General features: G+C 51.3%; 1 protein-coding gene across 10 annotated transcripts in view; it reads left to right on the top strand.

The window, feature by feature from the left end:
- The window catches only part of CACNA1C (calcium voltage-gated channel subunit alpha1 C), a 665,215-nt gene that overhangs the window by 572,844 nt on the left and 71,686 nt on the right, over positions 1 to 20,685 (top strand). For 5 of the 10 annotated variants that reach the window (XM_032390971.1, XM_032390968.1, XM_032390976.1 and 2 more), the window contains one exon: positions 11,024 to 11,107. In XM_032390971.1, coding sequence (XP_032246862.1) covers positions 11,024 to 11,107 — 84 coding nt within the window. Of the gene's footprint in view, positions 1 to 10,338; positions 10,423 to 11,023; positions 11,108 to 20,685 lie in introns of all 10 variants that reach the window. The other 5 variants (XM_032390970.1, XM_032390974.1, XM_032390969.1 and 2 more) reach the window with 3 other exon arrangements.

Genomic DNA, 20,685 nt, shown 5'->3' with positions numbered 1-20,685 from the left:
CAAAAATTAGATTGCCAAATTCCTGGAAGGCATTTCTGTGTCCCATGAGAGGCACTCGGTGAAAGTTTAATGCATGCACGCCTGCATGCATGATGGAAATTATGAAACTGGAGAACAAGGAAAAGAGAGTCTGAATATTAATATCAGATAAAACCATTAAGATCATCGATCTTCCATCAATGCAGAAATCTCTAAGCCTTCTTCCTTTTTGCCATAAGAGATTTCTTCAGGCAGCTCGGTTGGGAATCCTTCTTTATATTGAACTGAAATGTGCCCCTCTGTAATTTCTACTTGTTAGTACTGCTTTTTCCATCTTTTTTTCTATAAATGGTTATTGAGCACCTCGGTGATGATGTCGAGACATGGTAGTATATCACAGGGCTCACGGGGTAGTGCAGAGACGAAGGGGCTACGGAATAGGGCAAGTGCTATGCTGGGGGAAATAGGCCCCCACAGGGACAGCACCACTGGGGGAAGAGACACCTATTTCAGATAAGGTAGTCAGGAATGTACCGGGTAAACTGAGGCCCGGAGGTTGAAAAGGAGCCGGAAGAACCTTTCAGACAGAGCAGAAAGCAAAGGCCCTGAGGCAGGAGCGAGCTGAGCTTATTTTGGGAACTGAGAGCAGTGAGCAAGAGGAGGGGTCAGAGGACAAAGGCCCTTCGGGACCTGGACTAAGCAGGGCCTTAGTGGGAGTTACATCATCAGATTCATGTTTTTGAACCAGCATGCTGATGGCCTAGAGAAGAACACGCACTGGTACTGGCAAAGGGGGGAAGCAGTTAGGAGTCTGTTCCTGGACATGCAGGTGACAGCCGCGGAGGATGGGTGGAGGTGGGCAGTGTCGCAACATCGTCTGATGGTGAAGAGGGTGTGAGGGTGAGAAGAGGAGTCAGGGAAGGTCAGGATAGTGTTTTAGCAGAACTGCCTCTTACCCACCTTTATATGCCTCCAGATGCTAATACAGGAACACCTGGTACCTGTCAGGCACTCTGGATATGTCACGTCAATAAGACAGCACCCCCTGGGGAAACTGAGGAACCCTGCTTCCTTCCCCACAGAAATGATTCCAGCCCCTCTAACAGCTCTAACATCCTATGAGGAAACCCCCTTCAGTCCCCACCCGCCCCAGGTCACCCCCAAGAACTTGCTGGAGAGAGAAGCAGAAATGGAAAGCCAAGGGTGTGGCTGCTAATGCCTAGGGAGCTGCCATCTGGAGTGGCGATCGGCAGGACACGGCCACCTAAACTAGGGAACTCCTGCCTTCAGTGTAATTAGACAGGTTTCTTCGGTGCAGGACCCCGAGCCTGTCATGCATGATGCACTCTGAGATCGCCCCAGGTTAAAGCCCGGAGATTCAACACTTGCAGCCTTTTTAGAGGACTGAAGCCTTGTTTTTTGGTTTGTTTGTCTTGTCTCATTGAAGAGCCAGTTACCATCTCCCAGAACTAGTGCTCCACAGAACCCAGCTATGGAAATCTGCAGAGGCACCACATTGATCCAGGGAGACAAAGCCAGCATTGAGGGTTGAGTGGGCAGGGCCGAGGGCGCGCGAGGTTCTGCAGTGCCCGGGGCGGCGCCACCCCGGGAAAACCTGGCCTGTGTGTGCTAGGAGAGCATTTGAGAATGCTTATCCGAGGAACACTGTGGGTAGGTCCTGTTCAGGGGCCCATTAATGACCAAGGCTCAGCGTAAATTAAACTAGAAGTATGAATGGCTCTTGGATTGAATGACTTTCTATTTCCTCACCAACCTGGAGAATTAACTTTAAAAAACCCCAAGAGCAAGCAATATTTCCTTTTAAGAGTTCTATAGAAACTTAGACATCCTTTTAGGCTAGTGGTCTTTGATCCTTTTAGAACTAAAGTTCCCTTTTTGTAACAAATACTTTGTAATACCTCCTTAATTTTCCTAAATCAGAGGAAACTTAAAACTTTATGTATACAAAATTCACATCTATACACATAATGTCATACTTATATATATAAATGTAATGGAATATTTATATATATTTTTACATTATGTGTGTGCATATATATATGCAATATAAAAATCCCTGAATTTTAATGTAATGGGAAAAGTCTGTATTTAGTAGAAGAATTCATTCCACATTAAAAAAAATAGAGGTTAATGAAAGAGCAGAGTTAGGAGACCTTGGAATAAAAACTTAAGATAAATTATAACCGATGAGCCTTATTTGCATGTGGCAAATCTCCCAAAAGTCATACAGGACACACCACAGTTCATTAGGCAGAACTGTCCCATGCCTGGCAGGACATTTAGCATCCTTGCCCACCCACCCATTACTAAATGCCAGTTTTGCCACCCTGAATCTTAGTGGTGCCCCCGCAGGTTCCCAAACACCCCCTAGAGGGCAGTGTGCGCCCCAGAGTGAGAAGTAATGCCTTAGGCTAAGGTAGGACTCCATTCAGCCTCTTATTTAATTCTTGAAACATTTGAAACCTGCTTACCCAAATTATTAAGAAACCAGTGTCTCCCACCAGCAAGGGAACCCCCTCAACCCAGAAACTCACCACATATGTGCGTTTCATTCAAAGGAGTAGAAAGGGCAAGAGAAGGAAGGGAGGCAGCAAGGGGGTGACATGTAACAACGCCCCCCCCCCCCCCCCCCCGGCCATTGGCAGCGGCAGAGTCAAGAGGCACCTGCTGTGTGGGGTGTAGCTCCTGCCTGCTTCTTAGCAGCCTGATTGGTGAGTTGGCATTACCCTGATTATTATTTATTTGTGGAATGTCCACAGGGTACCTGATGCCAAACAGTGCACGCAGACAGGCACAAATGGGCTTTGTCTGGGAGGGGCCTCCCCACCGTGGCTCTTGCACCCAGGGATTTGCATATTGTTGCAACATTGTGACAGGTTTCTTTCCTGCCTGGCGCTTGAGAGCTTGAAAGTCACTATGAATGATAAAAAATAATTATATGACTTGGCTAAAGCCTTTGTGTGGGAAGGGTGGTATTAGCTATTACACTTAATTATTTAATGTGGAAAATTATTCACACTGTGTAAAGAAGCCCAGCGGAAAGTACACTGTGGTTCCCTTCTCCATCCCTGCCACTGAGAAAGAAACCAGAACGCACCGCGTCTGGGGGGGGAAGAGGGATCCCCAGACCCGCGGGGCTCGGGGTCACCGCTGCCCCAGCGGACCTGCGGCTCGGCCAGCCCCCAGCCGCCGCTGTAGGGGAGGGGGCCGTGCAGGAAGGCCACCAGCAAGGCCGGGAGAGGCGGCCTCCCACGGAGTGCTCAAACCGCAGCGGTATGGGAGGGATGGCAGCAAGCAGCGGGCACTGTACGCGTCCTGTGCCAACTCAGGTTGTCCTCGCCGAGCCCGTGACTGTTGCTGTTTGACAGAGAAGGGGGGGCTCTGGGAACTTGCCGCACAACTCCAGGCATAGCTCTGGAAGCGAGCGCAGGAGCTCAGTGCATTCCCGTTTCGTTCACTAAAGTGGGTGCAGGTGCTGCCTCTCGCAATTGCAGGGGGGCCGTACCTGCCCCTTCACTAAGGAGGGCTCAGCCCATTCAGTCAGGAAGGGCTTGGAGGGGACCGGTCAGATCTGGGTTTGGAGTGCTTTCCCAGCTGGGTTGGAGGAGAGAGGATTCAAGGCAGGCAGCCGGCAGAGGGCTGTCACAGGTCGGAGTCCAGCCCTGGAGCAGCGGGGTGGGACGGCTCCTCCTCATTCACCCGCTCCCGGTGCTTCCTGTTCTCTGCCTTCCCTTCTCCTTCAAAGAGTGTCCATGGTGTTTACTTGAGCCGCAGTTTGTCTGCATCCATTGCACTGTGTCTGCCGGCCTTGCCCCACCGCAGGGACGCATCCACCCAGCACCCTGGTCCCGGAGGAGACCTTTGCAGAAAGCAGCTCAGTAGCAGCAGGAAGCCGCCTACCCCTGGCACACTGAGGCCCAGAAAGAACCTTCTGAGGTCCCCAAAGGCAGCTTAGCCAATAACCCCCAGTTTTCATCTGCTCCCAGGGGAGAAGGAGGCCAGTGTGAGACCCGTTCAGTCTTGTGGAGTCCCAGGCATCCAGTAAGTGCTCATTATGTGCTGGTGAGAGAAAGAAATGAAAGAGGGCCTTTAAAACGTTCCTGGGGAGGAAAAACCTCAATTAAAAAAAATTGGAGCAGAAGGTGTCTAGTTCAAAGTGCACATTCCTCCGACAATGTCAAGAGCAGCCCTGTCACCACCACCCACCTGGGGCCTCCTCTCCCCAGGTGTGCGGACCCAGGCCCTTACCCTGGCCTGCAGCCTGCTCCTGCCCCTCGTGTGTGTGCAGCCTGAGCCTCCGGGAGCCCCCGAATGAGCGCATCACAGGGGAGGAGCTGACAGAGGAAGGCAGAATCCTGGCTCCCTCCCAGGCTGCCAGGGGCCTGGGGCAGCTGTGTGCCCCCGTTATGACTTCTCCGTTAGACGCCACTAATCTCCGTGATTACTGTTATGTCTAAAGGACAGCCTAACGTAACACAAGTCCTATTATCTCTGCTTGCTGTCGGTTACCATTGTGTTCCATGAGATGCCATGAGATCAACTCTTGGCACCACTGCCGAGCTGCCTGCGGCATTCAGCACCTCTCCCTGGTTCATTCGCTCTCCCCCACGTCCCAGTCCCACCACCTGGGCCCCAGGAGAGACCAGAGCTTCCAAGGAACTGGACACTGCCTCCCCGGCCACACCAACCGCCTCTGCTCAGCCTCCTGCCTCATGTACCTTCTCTCACCTGCTTGCTGACTCAAGCAGGGGCTCTTGTTCTCCTTCAGAGACCCCCTAACCCTGGGTTGAGGATGAGCCATCATGGGTCCCTCCCTTCCATTTTAAGCCCTGCCTCCCCCAGGTGGCATGACCCTTCCTCCCGCTTTGTGTGGACTCCCTGTTTTCCCCTGCGAGGCCCTGGGCCTGCCTCTGGGACTGTACCTCCTGCCTCCCTCCTCTCGTGCTCCCTTCCACTCCCCCCTCGTACTCCTTTCTCCTTCTCCCCACTTCCCACCACCTGTGTGGCTTTTCCCAACTTCTCCTTCCCTCCTTCCCTCTGCTTCTGACCTTCCCCATCCCTGCCCTTCTCACCTTCTGCTTCTCATGTGATTCCTCAGTCCCTTTGCTTCTCTGGCATCTCTGCGACCTGCCAGTCGGCCTTTCCCTCCCTCTGACACTCCTCCTTCCTGGCCTTTCTCTGTCCCCATCCCAGCACCTCCACCTCTCCTCTAGGCTCAGGCCTCTCGCGTTGACACTGAGCCTGGCAACACTGTGTGGGGCTCGGGGTCCCTGGAAGTAAGCACCCCCGGAGGGACTGAAAGTCCAGGTCAGCCTCCCCATTGGGGCCAGGCAGGCTTCCTCATCACCTCCTCTGGGTTCTTTCGCTTTACCATCAGAGGTAGATTCTGAAGATGGGCAGGCAGGGATAGAGAAGAGGAAAAAAAAACAAGTGATAACAACAAAAGAACCCTTACCTCAAAATCCCCAAGAACACACAACAGGCTCCCAGGTGTGCGGATTTTCCTGTGATACGTTCTCACCACCAATCTGTTTTAAAGTTTGTTTTGTCTCTGAGATCACAGAGGAGCCCTCTGTGCCAGGCAGGGAGGAGCTGAGAATCCAGAATTCAAGGGCAAAGGCATGTGCCTCTATCCTCTCCGCAGCAGCCCTGCTCCCCGGGATCAGAGGTGGGAAACAGGCCCGCTTGGCAGCCCACTCCTGTCCTCCCGGCCCTCCAGGAAGGAGGGGGGCCTGGGTCTCCCCTAGTGAAAATAGTGGTTTCTCAGAACCTGGCAGTTAACTGTGCACATGACCCTGTATCTAACAAAATTTAGTCATGACAACTTGCAAACTGTCATCAGTCTCAAAATAGTACCAGAAATGAATTCAAGAGTCTCCAGACAGCACACTACTCACTAGTGCCTCAAGATGGGCAAAAAGGCCCTAGATGCTGGTGAAAGGTAAGCTCAGGATTCCAGAACCTTCTTCCCTCCTTCCTCCACACACCTGGGCTTTGCCTGCCCTTCTACTCAGTGCCACCCCCAAAATAGACCCTGTGAATCCTGCTTAACTAGGAGAGAGGTAGATCAACTCGAGTTAACACTGACAGTCATCCAGACTTATTTAGAGCTTACTTCAGGCCAGGCACAAGTCCAAGTGCTTTACATGTATTGTCTCATGTAATCCCCATTGTAACCCTATAGTTTTCCCATTTTACAGGTGGGGAAACTGAGGCACAAAGAGGTGAAGTTATTTGCTCAAGAGTACCCAGCTTATTAGCGCCAGAAGTAGAATTTGAACTGACAACCTACCTCCAGAGACCATGCCCTTAATACTGCCTCTTTCAACTTGGAATAGCTTCAAGGATGGAGGTGAATCAGGGCACAGAGAATCCAAAAAAGAGGAAAATCCACAATTCTTGTGCATTCAAAATGCCTAACATGGTGTTTTGTGACAATTTGTCCTTTCTAATAATGATTTGCTAAAGTTAATATCAGTTTTGTCTGCATGTTCTCAACCCACCTCAACCAGTGAGTGGAGGGTCAGCAGCACTCAGGAGAATGGGTCATACTGAGGGTCTAAGCAACTGCAGATCACAGGGGTGGCCGCTCATCAGCCTGAGTGGATGCACACAAGAGCATTCCCAGGAAGGCCAGAGAAGAGGTCCATCTTCTAAACTCATCCCCAGAGGCTGGGAATTTGAAAGGGGAAAACCCACTAAATCTGCAGGATTTAAGGATGTCAAGGGAAAGCCTTCTCACCCCCAAAACACCATACCGTTTGGGTGATCAGCCCTGCTTGACTCTGGGGAGTTGGACATTAAGAGGTTTGGTTAACCATTTCAGGGAGGGCAAGGAAAACCCTTTCCCTAACCTTGATTTCTACTCTACCATTTGGGACCTCATCACCAGGGAAAGAAGGAGTGACAGGTATAACCGGGTCTAGGTCAAACTGATCTCCTAAGAGAAAAAGCCTATGATTTTTTTCCCACCCTCCTTCTTCCATTACACCCCCAAAATCTGTATTACCTGTGGTTTCCAGCAAATGAGGAGGTAGGCAAAAACAGGTTTTGTGTGTGTGTGTGTGTGTGTGTGTGTGAGAGAGAGAGAGAGAGAGGACTAAGCTCTTACACTCCAGAGAGTGCAGGGGAAAAAATATTCCTCCAGGCCCTGCCCACTTAAGGATTTGGCCAGGTGTCTAAATGGAGATCACCTTGTTTCTGGGGATGGGTGTGGATGGGGTGGGAAGAAGGACTGTTGAGAGTGGGAGGAGGAGGTGGATGGAGGAAAGAGCTGAAAGCTGGATCTGAAACCGTCTTCATGGTCCAGCTTAGAGAATTGATGGGCTTGTGGGACAGAGGAGCGGGGAAGGTGGGCGGACGGGTTGGAGTAAAAATCTGCCTCTTAAAGGGATCCTGTCACCCGCCCCCTTTGGCATGCTCCCTCACCCCTGCATTCTAGCTATGTGTAAATCTCCTCAAGCACAGTCCAATAAGGCAACTGATTGGGTCTCTGCAGCCAGTGGAGGCCCTGGCACTGGGTCTCCCAGGTAGCTTGCCTGGATCAAAAGTCTCAGCCGCACAGCCTGGTGAAGGCAAGGGCGAGGCCTGAGGCATTAATCTTGCGAGAGCCCAACCAGTGAGAGCCTGTCATGGAAGGTTGGGAGAGGGCCATGGTCAAGGAGCAGTGGACTGGTGTGTGTTTTCCCTCCATCTACACGTACACAAAGAAGTCCCAGAGAAAGGGTGATGAGCGATGCCCAACCGGGAGGTTGGCAGGGTCCCTTTCGGTGTCCGCCTTCCCCTGGTGCTCAGCAGCTAACTAACCTGTGTGTTCATCCTGGCCTTTGCCCTACTCTCTGCCTTCCTTCCCTTTTTCTCCTCTCTCAGAGGCGTTGCAGACCAGGCCGGCTTACCCATTTTGTTTCAGGTCTCTGGCGAATGAGAAGACTCCAACTCAACTTCCTTTCCTGAGCGCTGAGCCTTCCCCCTCCCTATCTCTCCTCTTGCCCCCACACCCAAGTAATGTTTCGTTACCAAGTTTTCTAGGCTAGATGCTGAACCTTCCTGGACTCTGCTCTGGCGCCTGTTTCTCTCCCTTCTCTTCCTTGACCCTGCCTCCCTTTCCCTTCTGAACTAGCTCTCCCCACAAAGAGGGTACTCCCGTCGAGAGAGACTCCCCCAGTGTTTTCCAAACTTGAATTTTAAAACACATGCATATTTACAGTTCATTTGGGGTCTTCACTCTTTACCTCCCTTCTTTAGAACTCAGTCTTCTCCATTTGCCCTGTGAATAACATCTAAGAACCTGGGAAGGAATTGGTTATTTCCTGCTCATAACATGTGACTTAAATGGGAGAGAACAGTCTCCCTCTGCCTCCAAGGCTCTAGTATATTCAGAAATGATTCTGGGAAGCCAACAAGAAAGCCATGATTTCCAGCTGACCCTCACCTGACCCACACCATGGCCAACCTCTTCTTCTCCAGTCTGGCTGTCCAAAGTCTCCGCCGTGGCGTTTCTGTTTTCTTTTGGCAGAAATGCCTGGGAACCGAGAGGCCCCTTTCCCTGTGACCTGACCTCCCACACTAAGAATAACAGCCCTAGGACAGCATGTCTTGCGATCCCTCTGGAAAGAGGGCATGGCTGGGAAGTGGGGAAGTTCAGGGAGCTGGATAGTCAGGAGGAAATGGAAGAACACAGACTCTTGGCTCTTGTGAGTAAAAAATTAAAAGGGAAAGTTGGCAGGCTTCAAGAGAACTGGGGAAGAGGTCTGGGAAAGTCTCAGAGGACCCTTAATGCTTTCATACCCACTCCCCAACCTCTAGAATCCCATCTCCTGTAAGACCCAACTAGTGGCTCAGAGAATAGGAAAATGCTGGTCCTACCGAACAAATGTAGCCCAGCCCTGTCTGGTCTCCTTTGCAGAACATTCCCTGAAAAAGTGAAGAAGCAAATCCCCTTTTTTTAAGGAGACAAGTACCTTTAGTACAAGCTCCTTTCCTTTCCATTCCTGAGGAATATGACTGTCCTATTCCTGGGGTGACCCGAACTGTGAGCCTGTACCTCCATGTGGCCACAGGGCAGTGCTCTCTAGACTCCCACACCTCTCAGAGACCAGGTGATCCAGACCCAAGACACCTGTCCACTCTGTGACAGGTCCACCCTCCTGGGAATCCTGGAATCCTCTAGGAAATCTGGGACAGCCTATCCCTTTGTTGACTAGTTGTCCAAGACCTCAAAAAAAGTCTTTCAAAAGCATCTCTTCCCTTCTCCAAATATGGCAGAACAGAAGTGAAATCTAAGTGTACAGGGTGAAGTGGTGAAGTCAGGACGCTGGTCTTACCCCCTCGGTGCCATAATCTCTCTTCCATGGCACGACTGCCTCCACTCCCTTCCTGCAAAGTCTATGTCCCCATACTCTCTACCCAGACTCCCCCTATCAATCCAGTTCTCGGGCTTTGATAATTTCATTCACTTTGGGTGGCATTTGCATGTCAACAGGGACTCTACATCAAACTAGTAGACGTTAGGAAAGGAACCTAGGGGAGGTGCGTAGGAGATGCCCCCGAAAGCACTGCCTGGGACACTACTGAACTGTAAGATTTACCTGGACTCCGTCTCCTTTCAGTTCATAAAACCTTTGCCAGGTCAGAGCTGTCCCTGGAAATACCAGGGCATGTCCAGTGCTGGAACAGGGGTGACCCTGATTCTAACTGCAAAGAGTCCAGCATATTATAGGTATTGTTTTAATGATTCAGTCCTCTTGCTATTGCCAAGCTTTAGATGAGTCACTGCTGAGCCCCAATGACCTGGCCACCCTTCTGGACCACACTGCTGTGGTTTTCAGGGTCTTTGGAATTCCCAGATCATCCATAGGACCACAGCCCACTCACCTCGAGGGGGGTCACACACCTGTGTCCCTCCCTGCCTCCAGAAGGGTTCCTCTGATGGAGGAGACCTGGGGGCATAGGAGACGCTGAGTGGGGACTGAGAAGAAAGTCCAACCATGTCCCTGAACCACTGTGACTCGCACTGCCTGCCCCCCATGTCCACGCCTGCCCCCTCCCCCCGCCCCGGTGGGAAGCAGAAAGAGCCTTTGTGCAGGAGGGTGGTGAGGTGGGATGGATCTGGAGGAAGGGGGGGCCATGTGACCAGGGGAGGGCAGGGCAGGAGGATTGGACCAGCCGCCTCCCGGCCACCCGCTTCCCTCTTGGGCTCCTGGCCACAGTACGGGCGTTCACAACTCCAGCAGCCACACTGAGGTGCCTGGACGGTGATTCTGATGGTGATGTTGCTCTGTTCTTGTCTGTCTAATATTCCTTTTTAATCCCCATCCTGCCTGCCCCTCCCTTATGTAGGGTTACTTTAGTGATCCCTGGAATGTTTTTGACTTCCTCATCGTAATTGGCAGCATAATTGACGTCATTCTCAGTGAGACTAATGTGAGTATGACTCTGCCCTCCCCAGGAAGCCTCCTCCTTCCTCCTCTGCCTCCTCTCTTACCCCTTTCTCTCACTCGCTCTCTCTTTACCTCCTTTTATTTGTTTGGTTTTTTAATTTCCTGTTTTTACCCCCCTCCAGTCATGCTTTTTATTGAACCTGCCGTCGTCTGTGGGGGAAAAAAAGTGGGAGCTTCTCCTCCTTTTTTTCTGCTTGGCCCAGCTCTGCCCCGCTGCGCTAGGCCCAGGGGCCCGGAGCTGAGCGGAGGGGCAGGCGCGGGGGGCTGCCCAGCCCCCTCCCCGGCGGCCCCGGCCCAGCGGAACCTTGGTACTAACCCAGCTTTTGTCAGGCCTCTCCGCCCTGTGAGAACCAGGTTGCCCAGGTTTGAGCCGCCAGAACTGTAGAGTGGTAAGAGAGTATTTAATATGCCCACGTAACCTCTTTCTTTTCTCATTTTTTTCTCTTCTCTCCTTTCTTTCATGCTTTTTTTTTTTTTCATTTTTTCCTCTTCCTTTTTGTTTTGTTTTTCTCCTTTGTTGTTGGTTTTTTTTTTTTCTCTCTCTTCTCTCTCTCTCTCTTCCTCGGCTTCTCTGCCCCATGCAGCACTATTTCTGTGATGCATGGAATACATTTGACGCCTTGATTGTTGTGGGTAGCATTGTTGATATAGCAATCACCGAGGTAAACGTAAGTACATGGCGTCTGTTCCTAACTGTCCGTGCCTGCTCTAACACTCATTTGTCTTTTCCCCGGCTCATTTTTTTTCTTCATTTTATTTTCTCCTCCCCACCTCCTTATTTTCATTTTGTTTATTTTATTTGTTTGTTTAAATTGGTTTAAAGGATTTTTTTTTCCTTGTTGCTTTATTTTGAATTTTTCTGTTTGTTTTTGTTTTGTTTTGTTTTTAACTTTTGGAACGAGTTAGGCCTCCCCTTTCCTTTTAAGTTCTGATTGCTGCATCTTTTCTCTCTCCCGTTCCACTCAGCCTGGCATGACTCACACTGTATAAGAGGATGCAGCTATGGGAGCCAGAGAGTGCCAGAACGAGGGCATATTTACAACCCCTGGGCCACGGCTGGGGCAGGGACCCAGCCCTCTCCTCACCCCCACCTTCACCTCCAGACTGCTGCCTTACCCTGTCTTCCCTTCACCCCCATGGCACCTTGGAAAGGAGCTCTCTCCAGTTGCGCCCCCCCAAGTTAAGGCTTCGACTTTGCATCGTGGCCCCAAGGACCAGCCCGTTCCATTCACACTGTAAGGAGGAGCTCTATTGCCATTTTAGCATCAGCAGCCCGTGCAGGCAGCGCAGCCCCCCAGGCTCGTGTGGGAGAGAAGACTCCCACGCCTCTGGAGTGGCCAAAGAGCTAGGTGGCTGGGTGGTCCGCCCGGAGCTCTTCCCAGGGGCAGGGACCTTGCCTCCCACTCGCTGTGGAAGCAGCCTCTGGATGAGCACCTCACTCCCATGTGAAGCTGCCCAGAGAACTGAATCTGGCACCTGCCCAGTTCTCTCCCACCCCCCAAGCCCCTCACTACCCTGCCCCCCGGCTCCCTGGCTTCAGATGGAACCCCAGCTCCCCGGCCCCGGGCCTCCTGCCATCTTCTCCCGAGCTGTCTCCTCCTATACAGTTCCTTCCAGTCCCTGCACATATCTTTTTGTTACCTGGCATGTTGAAACCTTCTCTCTTTATCTATAGGCAAGCCCTCTGGCGGTTAGTCTTTAACATGTGTTGTTTAATTTTTTTGTTGTTATTATTTTTCCTTAATTAAGAGACTTGGTAATGTTTGCACAAACCTTTGATGCACTGAACCATCGAATAACAGCACGGAGCTGACGCTGTAGAGTTTTGATCTAAGATGTTTGAAACTACCCTACCAACTGCCACCATCCCCTACTGCATCCTTACCCTCCCCCTGCCTGCTCCGTATTTTGCCCCCAGTCAGTCCAACTGACATGTTATCCTATCTGCCTGATTCCCCTGACTAGAAGCCTGTCTGCCCCCCTTCCAGCACATGGACGTTGGAAGGAGCCTATTGCGCTTCCCTCCCTCCCCCCTCCCATCGGCCTCTCGCACCCTCCCTGCTCACCCTATAGCTATAGATTTGATGGCCCTCTGTCTCTGAGATCCCCCTGGGTTGTCTTTGTCTCATGCTGTGTGTGTGTGTGTGTGTGCGCGTGCCCGCCTGTGTGTGTGCGTGTGTGTGTGTGTGTACACACTGTCCCTTGACTTCTCCCAGGAAAACATCAGATCATTAAAAAAAAAAGTCCATCTTCCTACTCAGGCTCTGCACCTCCCCCCCTCCAGTGCCCCTCCTGGCCCCCCCTCACCTCACCACTCTGAGCACACTCTGGGTTTTTCAGTCCGGGAGCCGTACATTGTACAATGTCAGGTGCTATTCAGGGCCAGGAGTCACCCCCGCACTTCTAAAGGCAGGCACCTTTGTGCTTGGAGCTCAAACTGCTCTCAACTGAGGGAGCGTGAGCGGGGGGCGGGGGGGGGGGGGGAGACGGGGAAGAGATGGAGGGTATAGGTCCATACGAATCTGAGCCCAGGAACTGGGAGCCCAGGGGCAGGAAGATGCTGGAAGGTGACAGCAAGCTGCTCCCCTAGATGCAGTCCCGAGGTTGTAAGGGGGTCCTTTGTGGTTCTCACCGTTGGCAAGGCCTATTCCACTCAACCTGCCATTTTCACCCAAACTATTGGTGTTTTTAAATGAAAAACAAAGCAAAAAGAAAAAAGTCACTAGGGTCTAAAATTTCTACCAAAAGAGTGGCTATGTGGGGGATAGAGAGGGAGTGTGCAGGGCAAGAAAGGCGCATGAAATCATCCTGCAGACCCTTATGTTTGTATAATGGTTTTCTATTTACAATTCACCTGTGCATAAATTTATCTCAGGTAACTTTTAACTGCCCTGTGAATTTGACAGGCAAGAATTATCATCCCCAATTTGCTGACCCTAAAGATGCTGATGGAGAGATTTAAATGTCTTTCGGAGCCACACAGCTAGAACCCAGGCCTCCTGGTATGGCCCGTTCACTTTGCCCTGGGCCAGAGCTCCTGTCTCTTCAGTCCAAGATGCCTTTAACAAACTCATACATCTCACATAACCCCCTCAAGTGTACTCCCCCTAGCCAGGATTTGTTCAGCCCTTACGTTCTGTAATTTATATTTTCGGTAACCACACAGGTTCTTTTCCCATTTTCAAAACAAAAAATTGTGTATCAGACCACCTTAGAGTTCTGATACACCTCTAACTCGTCCAGCCTCCCTCCATCCCATGCTGAGATTCTCTTCACTCCTCCAGACTGAGCAATTTGTTAAAAGTCATACTGAAGGGTTGTCCGGGGATTAAATAGGGACAGTGTGTGTGCTGGACAACAAGAGGAGGTGTCCAGAGACCCGGCGCACAATGAATATGGCTTCTGAACAAAGAGAATAACCATAATATCACCCAAGTCCAGGAGGCAGTGTGGGAGAGGACGTCAGAACTTCTTCCTGGAGAAGTTAGCAAAATGTCCGAAGACTTCGTTTCCTCATCTGTCAAAGGAATGTGATGATATTTCCTGCAGTGTGTTTTGAGGCTGAAATAAGAGCGTCTATTTTAAAACTCTATGTAACTGGAAAGCACTACTGAGTGGGAGACACTGTGGCACCCAAGCAAACGACGTGTTTTCCAAAACCCCTACTGGAAGAGCTGGGAGAGCCTGGTCTCCAACCAGTTACATATCTCAGTATAACTTACTGCCCACAGACCCTGTGAAGGCCCTTAATTTCCTGGATATGGTTAGACTCTGGAATATGGTCGACAGGTTCAGCCAGATGAAAGTAAGCACCGAGTATTGATCACTGTGCACAACCCAAGCCTCGAGAGGCCCGCTCCACAAGCACAGTCCTGCGCGACCCTGCACTCAGGTAGCAGCCAGTATGGTGGATGACAAACTAAGCAGCAGTGATGCCTAGTCTCAGAGGTAGGTCCCTCCCCAACGTGGCTCTGCCTTCAGGTCACCGGCAGCTTCTGGTTCTGGACGCTCCCTGGCGTGAGGAAGTTCACAGCGCCAGGGTGGTTTCCCAGGGTGCTGCTCTAGGCCTTCCCAGAATGTTCTAGTCACACTGTCATCACAAGATATCCGTTCCCAGACATATGTTCTATTTGGCAGGAATCCACACTTTTAGCCTCAGAGGAATCCATGAAGGCTTTTCACCTGTCACTCAGCATCTTTGGCTCTCTTAAAACTACAGAAATCAACTCTCGTCTCCCTCACCAAATCCCGTATTTATTCCAACTGGCCTCAAACTCTCCCCACATTTATACCTTGTCCCCGCAAATGCCTTCTCTTTCCTCCTCGCCTTCACTACGTAGGCCGTGGTGTCCGCCCCCCTCAGGAAACGGGTTCTCCACCCATCCCGGGCCATCACTTCTTCATTCCACTGTATCTATGGTCTCACTCTCTGTGTGTGTCAGGCACTATTTCAGGCACCTAGGATACATCGGTGAGCAAAACGAAAGCCCCTTCCTTATGAGCTGGCATTCCAGGGTAGGGGGAAGAATCAGACGACGAGCCGTACATCTCGGAAATAGGAATATACAGTGTGCTAAATGGTGATCAGTGTTTTGGAAAGAATTGTGCCACATTAGGGGGATCAGAGGTGCTGGGGACAGTGAAGGCAGGCGCAGTGTCAGTAAGACGGGCTTTCCTGAGGAGGGGACATGTGCACGAAGTACAGATGTGAAGGCAGTGAGGAGTCATGGTGCAGGTCTCTGGGAGAGGAGCTTCAGGCCAGGAGCAGCCACGGTGGCTGGCGCACACGGAGCAGAGAGGGAGAGAGGGGGGCGGGACAGGGGCCCAGGTTCTGGCTTGTATATGGAGCAAGAAGGGGAGACACTGGTGCCTTCGAGAAGAGCTGTCCCACGATCTGACGCATTTCCACAGGACCACCTTGCTGTCTCTAGGAGTCAGGGGTGGAAGCCCAAACACCACTCAGGAGGCAAACGTGGTAACCCAGGTGGGAGGCTAGGGTAGCTGGCAACAGAGCAGGAGCATGAGAAGTGGTACAAAATGGTCAGATTCTCAATCTGGTTTGAAAATAGAACAGTATCTCCTGACAGACGGGATGTGGGTGTGGGAGGAAGAGGCGTCCGGGATGGCCAGGGGGTTGGGGCCTCAGCAGTGGGAGGATGGAGGTGGTATCCACCGGGAAGGACAGCAGGTGAAGCAGGTTCGCGTGAGAAAGACAGGAGCTCAGTGAGGACGTGTCTCTTCGACCCACCAGTAGAGATGTCAGTGAGACCGATGTTATTCAGAGCCACGGGCAGTGGTGAAGAGCACCACGAAAGGGAGAAAGACAAAGGAGAGATGAGGACTGAGCTGGGGCCTCCAGCATGAAGAGAGCAGGACCCTTGTGCTCATGGCCACCCTGTGGCTGACTTTCTGTGCGCTCTGGGAGATGCCTGTGGACAAATGGCAGATGTAACTCGAGGCAGATCGTGAGTCCCCACCTTGTGTCATTATGATAAGTTCTGCTTCCATGCCCGGGGGCACCCTGGCCGTGGCCCTTCTCCTCCCCAAGGAGTTGCCTTGTTCTCTGGCTGAGGTTCCCTTCCTTCGTTTGCCCTCTGGTGTTCCTTTGTTTCTGGGGTCTGAAATGATATTTTCCACAGGGAAGACCCAAAGAGGTAACCCCTGGGATTGTTAGTGGAAGTCCCTGGAATGTCAAAAAATGCTTCCTAACACCCCAACCCGGAATCAGTTTGGGTGGCCGGGACAACAGCCTTGCCCAACACTCTTCTTGTTCATTCTGCATTTTAAAGTCTATTCCAAAGCAGAAAGAGCTGAGAGGGCTGGATCTTTGCCTTACAGATACGGAGCAATAGTCCCAAATTGTGAATTAAGAAGCCTGGGTTCTGTTTTCAGCTCCAGCACCAGTAATCCCTGTGACCAGAGCAATTAACCCCATTCTCTGGGCCTCAGGTTCCTGAAATGCACATGGGTAGGGCGGCGGGGCAGGTGGAGATGGTCTCAGCGGGCCTTGGGACCTAGCATTCCGTGATTCTGACCTGGGCTTTTTCTGATACAGTTTGACAAATTTTCCTGTCCCGTCCACACCTTGCAGAGTCTAGAGGGGCATTCCTTTCATAAAGCTTCCAAGGCTGGTGGGAACTGGCTCACTTGGCTTTGGCTTGGCTCACGTGGAAATTCTCCAGAGAGAAGGCCCTAGAGGGGCCTTCCAGGAGAGGAGCGGGACAGAGACCATGTCAGGGGAAAGAACACTGGCTTCTGGGGAGGCTCAGAGGGAAGACAATCTGGAGGATTTGTGTGGGTGCCAAAGTGCTAGGCCACAGGAACGACCAGAGCAGGAAAATCAAGTGAATGAACCATGGTCCTAGCTGTGATCTTAGCTGATTGGGAGCAAGGCGGGGACAGGGAGATGGCGGAAGAAGAGGGAGATGATGGCTTCTCTTGGAGGAGCATGTGCCAGGCATGGTGCTAAAGGCGTCATGCCCGTGGTCAGATTAACTGCTTAGAGCACTGATTCTCCACAGGAGGAAACCGAGCACGCAAGATGCACAGTTTGCCCAAGATCATGTGGCTAACGGGTGGCAAGACTGGGATCTCAAAGCCACTTCCACAGAGCCCATTGGCTCAATTCCTGGGCCGGGCTGCCTGGCATGGCATCGTGAGGGGCCTCGTTCAGTGTGCTGCGAGCTCTGGGGGCTGGCGCAGAGCCATCCAACCCGACTTCTCTGTGCCTGTTGGCGCTGCCAGTGCTGGACCGAGGGAGCCCAGGCTGGCCCGGGAATGCTCAGACAGACCGTGGTCTGCATCCTCCCAACCTCTGCGCCCGATTAATGGGCTCAGAAGGAAAGGGCAGAGTGTAAAGCAGCCCCCACTACCCTTGCGCCCTTGACATTTGCAGCTTGAGAAGAAAATGGGGGGGGGAGTCCCAGGGGGAGGGTGGTAGCAAGACTGGGGGGATGGGGCTCAGCTGCAGGGAGCGTCCAGGGACATCACCCAGGGGCCTCTACGTGCTGGCCCCAGATCTTCCCGCCCTGGCCCCTGAAGCCAGCGGTACCTTTCTGCCGCAGACCCACAGGACAGATAATTGCCCCTTACTGGCTTCCCATAAAAATAATAAAGCAAGTTTGACTCCTGCTCTGGTTTGGGGGCCTGGAATGACAGGGAAAGGAGTCATCCTGAGTCATAGACAGAGAGTGTGTGGCACGTCCACCCCCAGCTTGAGTCACAGAGCTCCACACACACACTCCGATCCTCTCTCCAGCCTTCAACCCATAGTGCCTACGTGGGGCAGCGGGCCTGGTCCTCTTGGTCTGCCTTTCCCTACCCCCAACCATAGCAGAGAAGGGGCCAGAATGGGCACAAGAAGGTCAGGATGGATGCCCCCCCAAGAACTGAGATGAGGGGTGCAGGCAGATGGTGGCTTCGTCCAAGAATGTTAGAGAGGACACAACTTTACAGACCACCTGGCCCAGGCCCATCTCCACGTATCCCACACAAGTGCACAGAATATCTGCTGTGTGACAGGGCCTGGGGGTACAGAGGTTTTACAGATGAGGACACAGAAGGCCAGGGGCAGGAAACAACTCGCTCATTCTCACAGCTTGTTAATAGCAAGGCCAACCTAGAACCTGGCCCCTGACTCCCAATCAGGTGCGTTAGTGTAGGGGGCTCAACTGGTGGCATTACCAGACATTGTATATATGACAACAGTCAGTGTGGCCAGAGGTGGTTCTAAGGTAGATTAAAGCAAGACTGGTGGTCTCAGGCTAAGCTGGGTGGGGCAGACTTGATCCTTGACACCTCTTTACACCTCTGTTTCCCCTTGCTGGATCCCTTCTTCTGTTGCTCATGGATCTCCCTCCATGCCTCTTCCCACTTTCAGCACCACCCCTAGCCCCAGAACAAACTAATGCGACCATAGTGCCTGTTTCCAATATACTAATTCATACTAGGGTGATCGTAAGCTACCCTTCCAGAAAGTAATGTTGCCCTTAAAGAGAAGACAGTCATGCTCAACCTAAAGACTGGATATCTGGTGTGTCTAATATAAGACTGTCAGGAACATGATACCTAAGTGAGAAAGATATTCTCTACCCTCTACCCTCCAGTTGCTCTACACAGGCAGTTTTCTACTCTGCTCGGAAACCAAGTCAGCCCTCAAGAGATTCAGCAGTGTGCCTGACTATCAGCAGTCTAGCTGCAATGCAGGAGTCATTTCGAAAACCCCCAGGCCTCTGCAAGGCGAGGCTTGCTGTGTGGACAGCCAGCCACCGAGCACCGTGATGTCAAATGTGATAGGAAGTCAGGTCTGATAGAGCGGCCTGGTATACAAATTTTCCCAAAGCTGTTGTCTTGAGAAGCGCCCTGCAGGCTTAACCTGAGAGGTCCATGGGAACTTGTTTTTGTATGGACATCCTGGTTTGGGTTCTTAATTCAGCCTGTGTTGGATCGTCTAAGTGTTCTGACAGTTATGACCCAGCAAGGCTCCTCTGCCCTCTGCCTTCTGCCTCCTTCATTTTCTCTTTTCCCCTAATTTTCTTTCCTTTCCTTCCCTGTTCTCATCTTTTCTGTCCACACACAGCCCTCTCCTTTCCCCTAAAATAGAAGAGTGGAAGGAAGCTGTCACAATACACCCTTGGTTTGGCCAGACAGCCATCTGGGCCTCGCCGGTGTCTATTACTTTAGTTCCCACGGGCTAGCAAGCTGCTGTCAGTGTGGTTGCCAGAAAGCTGCTAAAGCAAAGGGACCTAGAACATTCCATGAGCTGGTAGAGAATGTGAGAGATCTATACCCCAGGTGGGTTCAAAAATGCCCACGAATACCCCCAAAAAGCATAGCCTGTACCATTTACTCTTCATATTTAGTGTGCCTTTTCTGTCATCCTCTTGTTCTCTGTGCCCCTTTCTTCTCCACTCTTCTGGACTTGGGTGTTCTCTCTCTGTCCCTGTCACCCTCTCTCTCTCAAATAGAATTCATCGATGTTGTTAGCACTGCTGACAAACTGATTTCATTCATTTATTCTTCATGGGTTTCTTCTGTTTGTTATTTGAGTGAAGGATACTGGCTGTCCTTCCCAAGGGAAGATAAAACTACCTTGACAATTTAATCACTCTTGTTTAGCATGAATTATTGGCAGGTAATAGCCCCTGGGGAGCCATCAGGCTCAGGTGAATAACACAGTGACGCCTGAGGCTTAGGCTACTTGCAGTCGCATGAGCTAGCCACTGTGCAGCTAATAATACAGTGGTCACCGCTGTCCACCTTCTGCAGTCGAACACACAGAGACCGGAAGACCAAGAGTGAGCCAGGAACCAGCATTGTCCATGCTCTGTACCTCTCCACCAGTCCCCTTGGGGCCAAAGACCCCCTTAAAGGAAGTTCCAAAGAGGCATTTCAACTGTGTGTCTGTAACCACAAAGATTCAAGAAGGGCCCTTCTTCTTCTGGCTAGAATTTTACTATGGGAAACAGATGCAAACCAGAAGGTTTCCAACATGGTGGGCAGGTGGACAAGGGGAATGGGGGCTCCTTTTTCCACTTTCCACCGCCTCATCTTTGGGCTTTCTTTCATTTTTCTCTGCCCTTTTCTGTGCAGTGTTTTTGCCTCCCTTGTAATCCCCCCCTTCTTTCCTTTTCCTTAGCACCCTTCTTCCACAGATCCATCTCCAAAGACCATAGACCTCCTCCACAGACCAAAATGGAAATTCTAAGAACTGCTTTTGACTACGCATATTCCCTTCATTTGCCCTTAAATATGAAAACCATTGACATCTACCCTCAGCTTCTATATATCCCAGTTGACTTGTGCTTATTTAAGCCTTGCATCTCCCTAGCAAAGAAGTTCTTCATGTAACTTCAGAGGATTTACAGTTTAAAACATATTTTACTTTGGCCTCCTTAAAATTCCCTCCCGTGCTGCCATCTCTGGTGGCTCTAAGAATCAGTATCTCCCACCTCCTCTACATCTATAGGGCCACAATTTAGTTCCTGGTTGAAAGAGGAGATAAAAGGATATTGAAGACCTCCCCACCTTAACCTACACTTGCTGGCTCCTGACCATGAAGGTGGTGTCAAATGTCTCTAGAAGCCCCTGACTCCTGCCTCTCTCTGTGTGTACCAGCCTGATAATTGTCCTCCCAACTTAGATACCTGGAGTCTCACCAACAAAACCCCAAGCCCTCAGCCTTCCACATCCCATGACACTCTTGCAACTGAACCAGGCATCCTATCTTGCAGATCAAATTGAGATA

This window comes from Phoca vitulina, unplaced genomic scaffold, assembly GCF_004348235.1.
Source record: "Phoca vitulina isolate PV1807 unplaced genomic scaffold, GSC_HSeal_1.0 scaffold59, whole genome shotgun sequence".
NCBI classification, from domain to species: Eukaryota; Metazoa; Chordata; class Mammalia; order Carnivora; family Phocidae; genus Phoca; species Phoca vitulina.
This window is presented reverse-complemented; position numbering and strand designations above follow the sequence as displayed.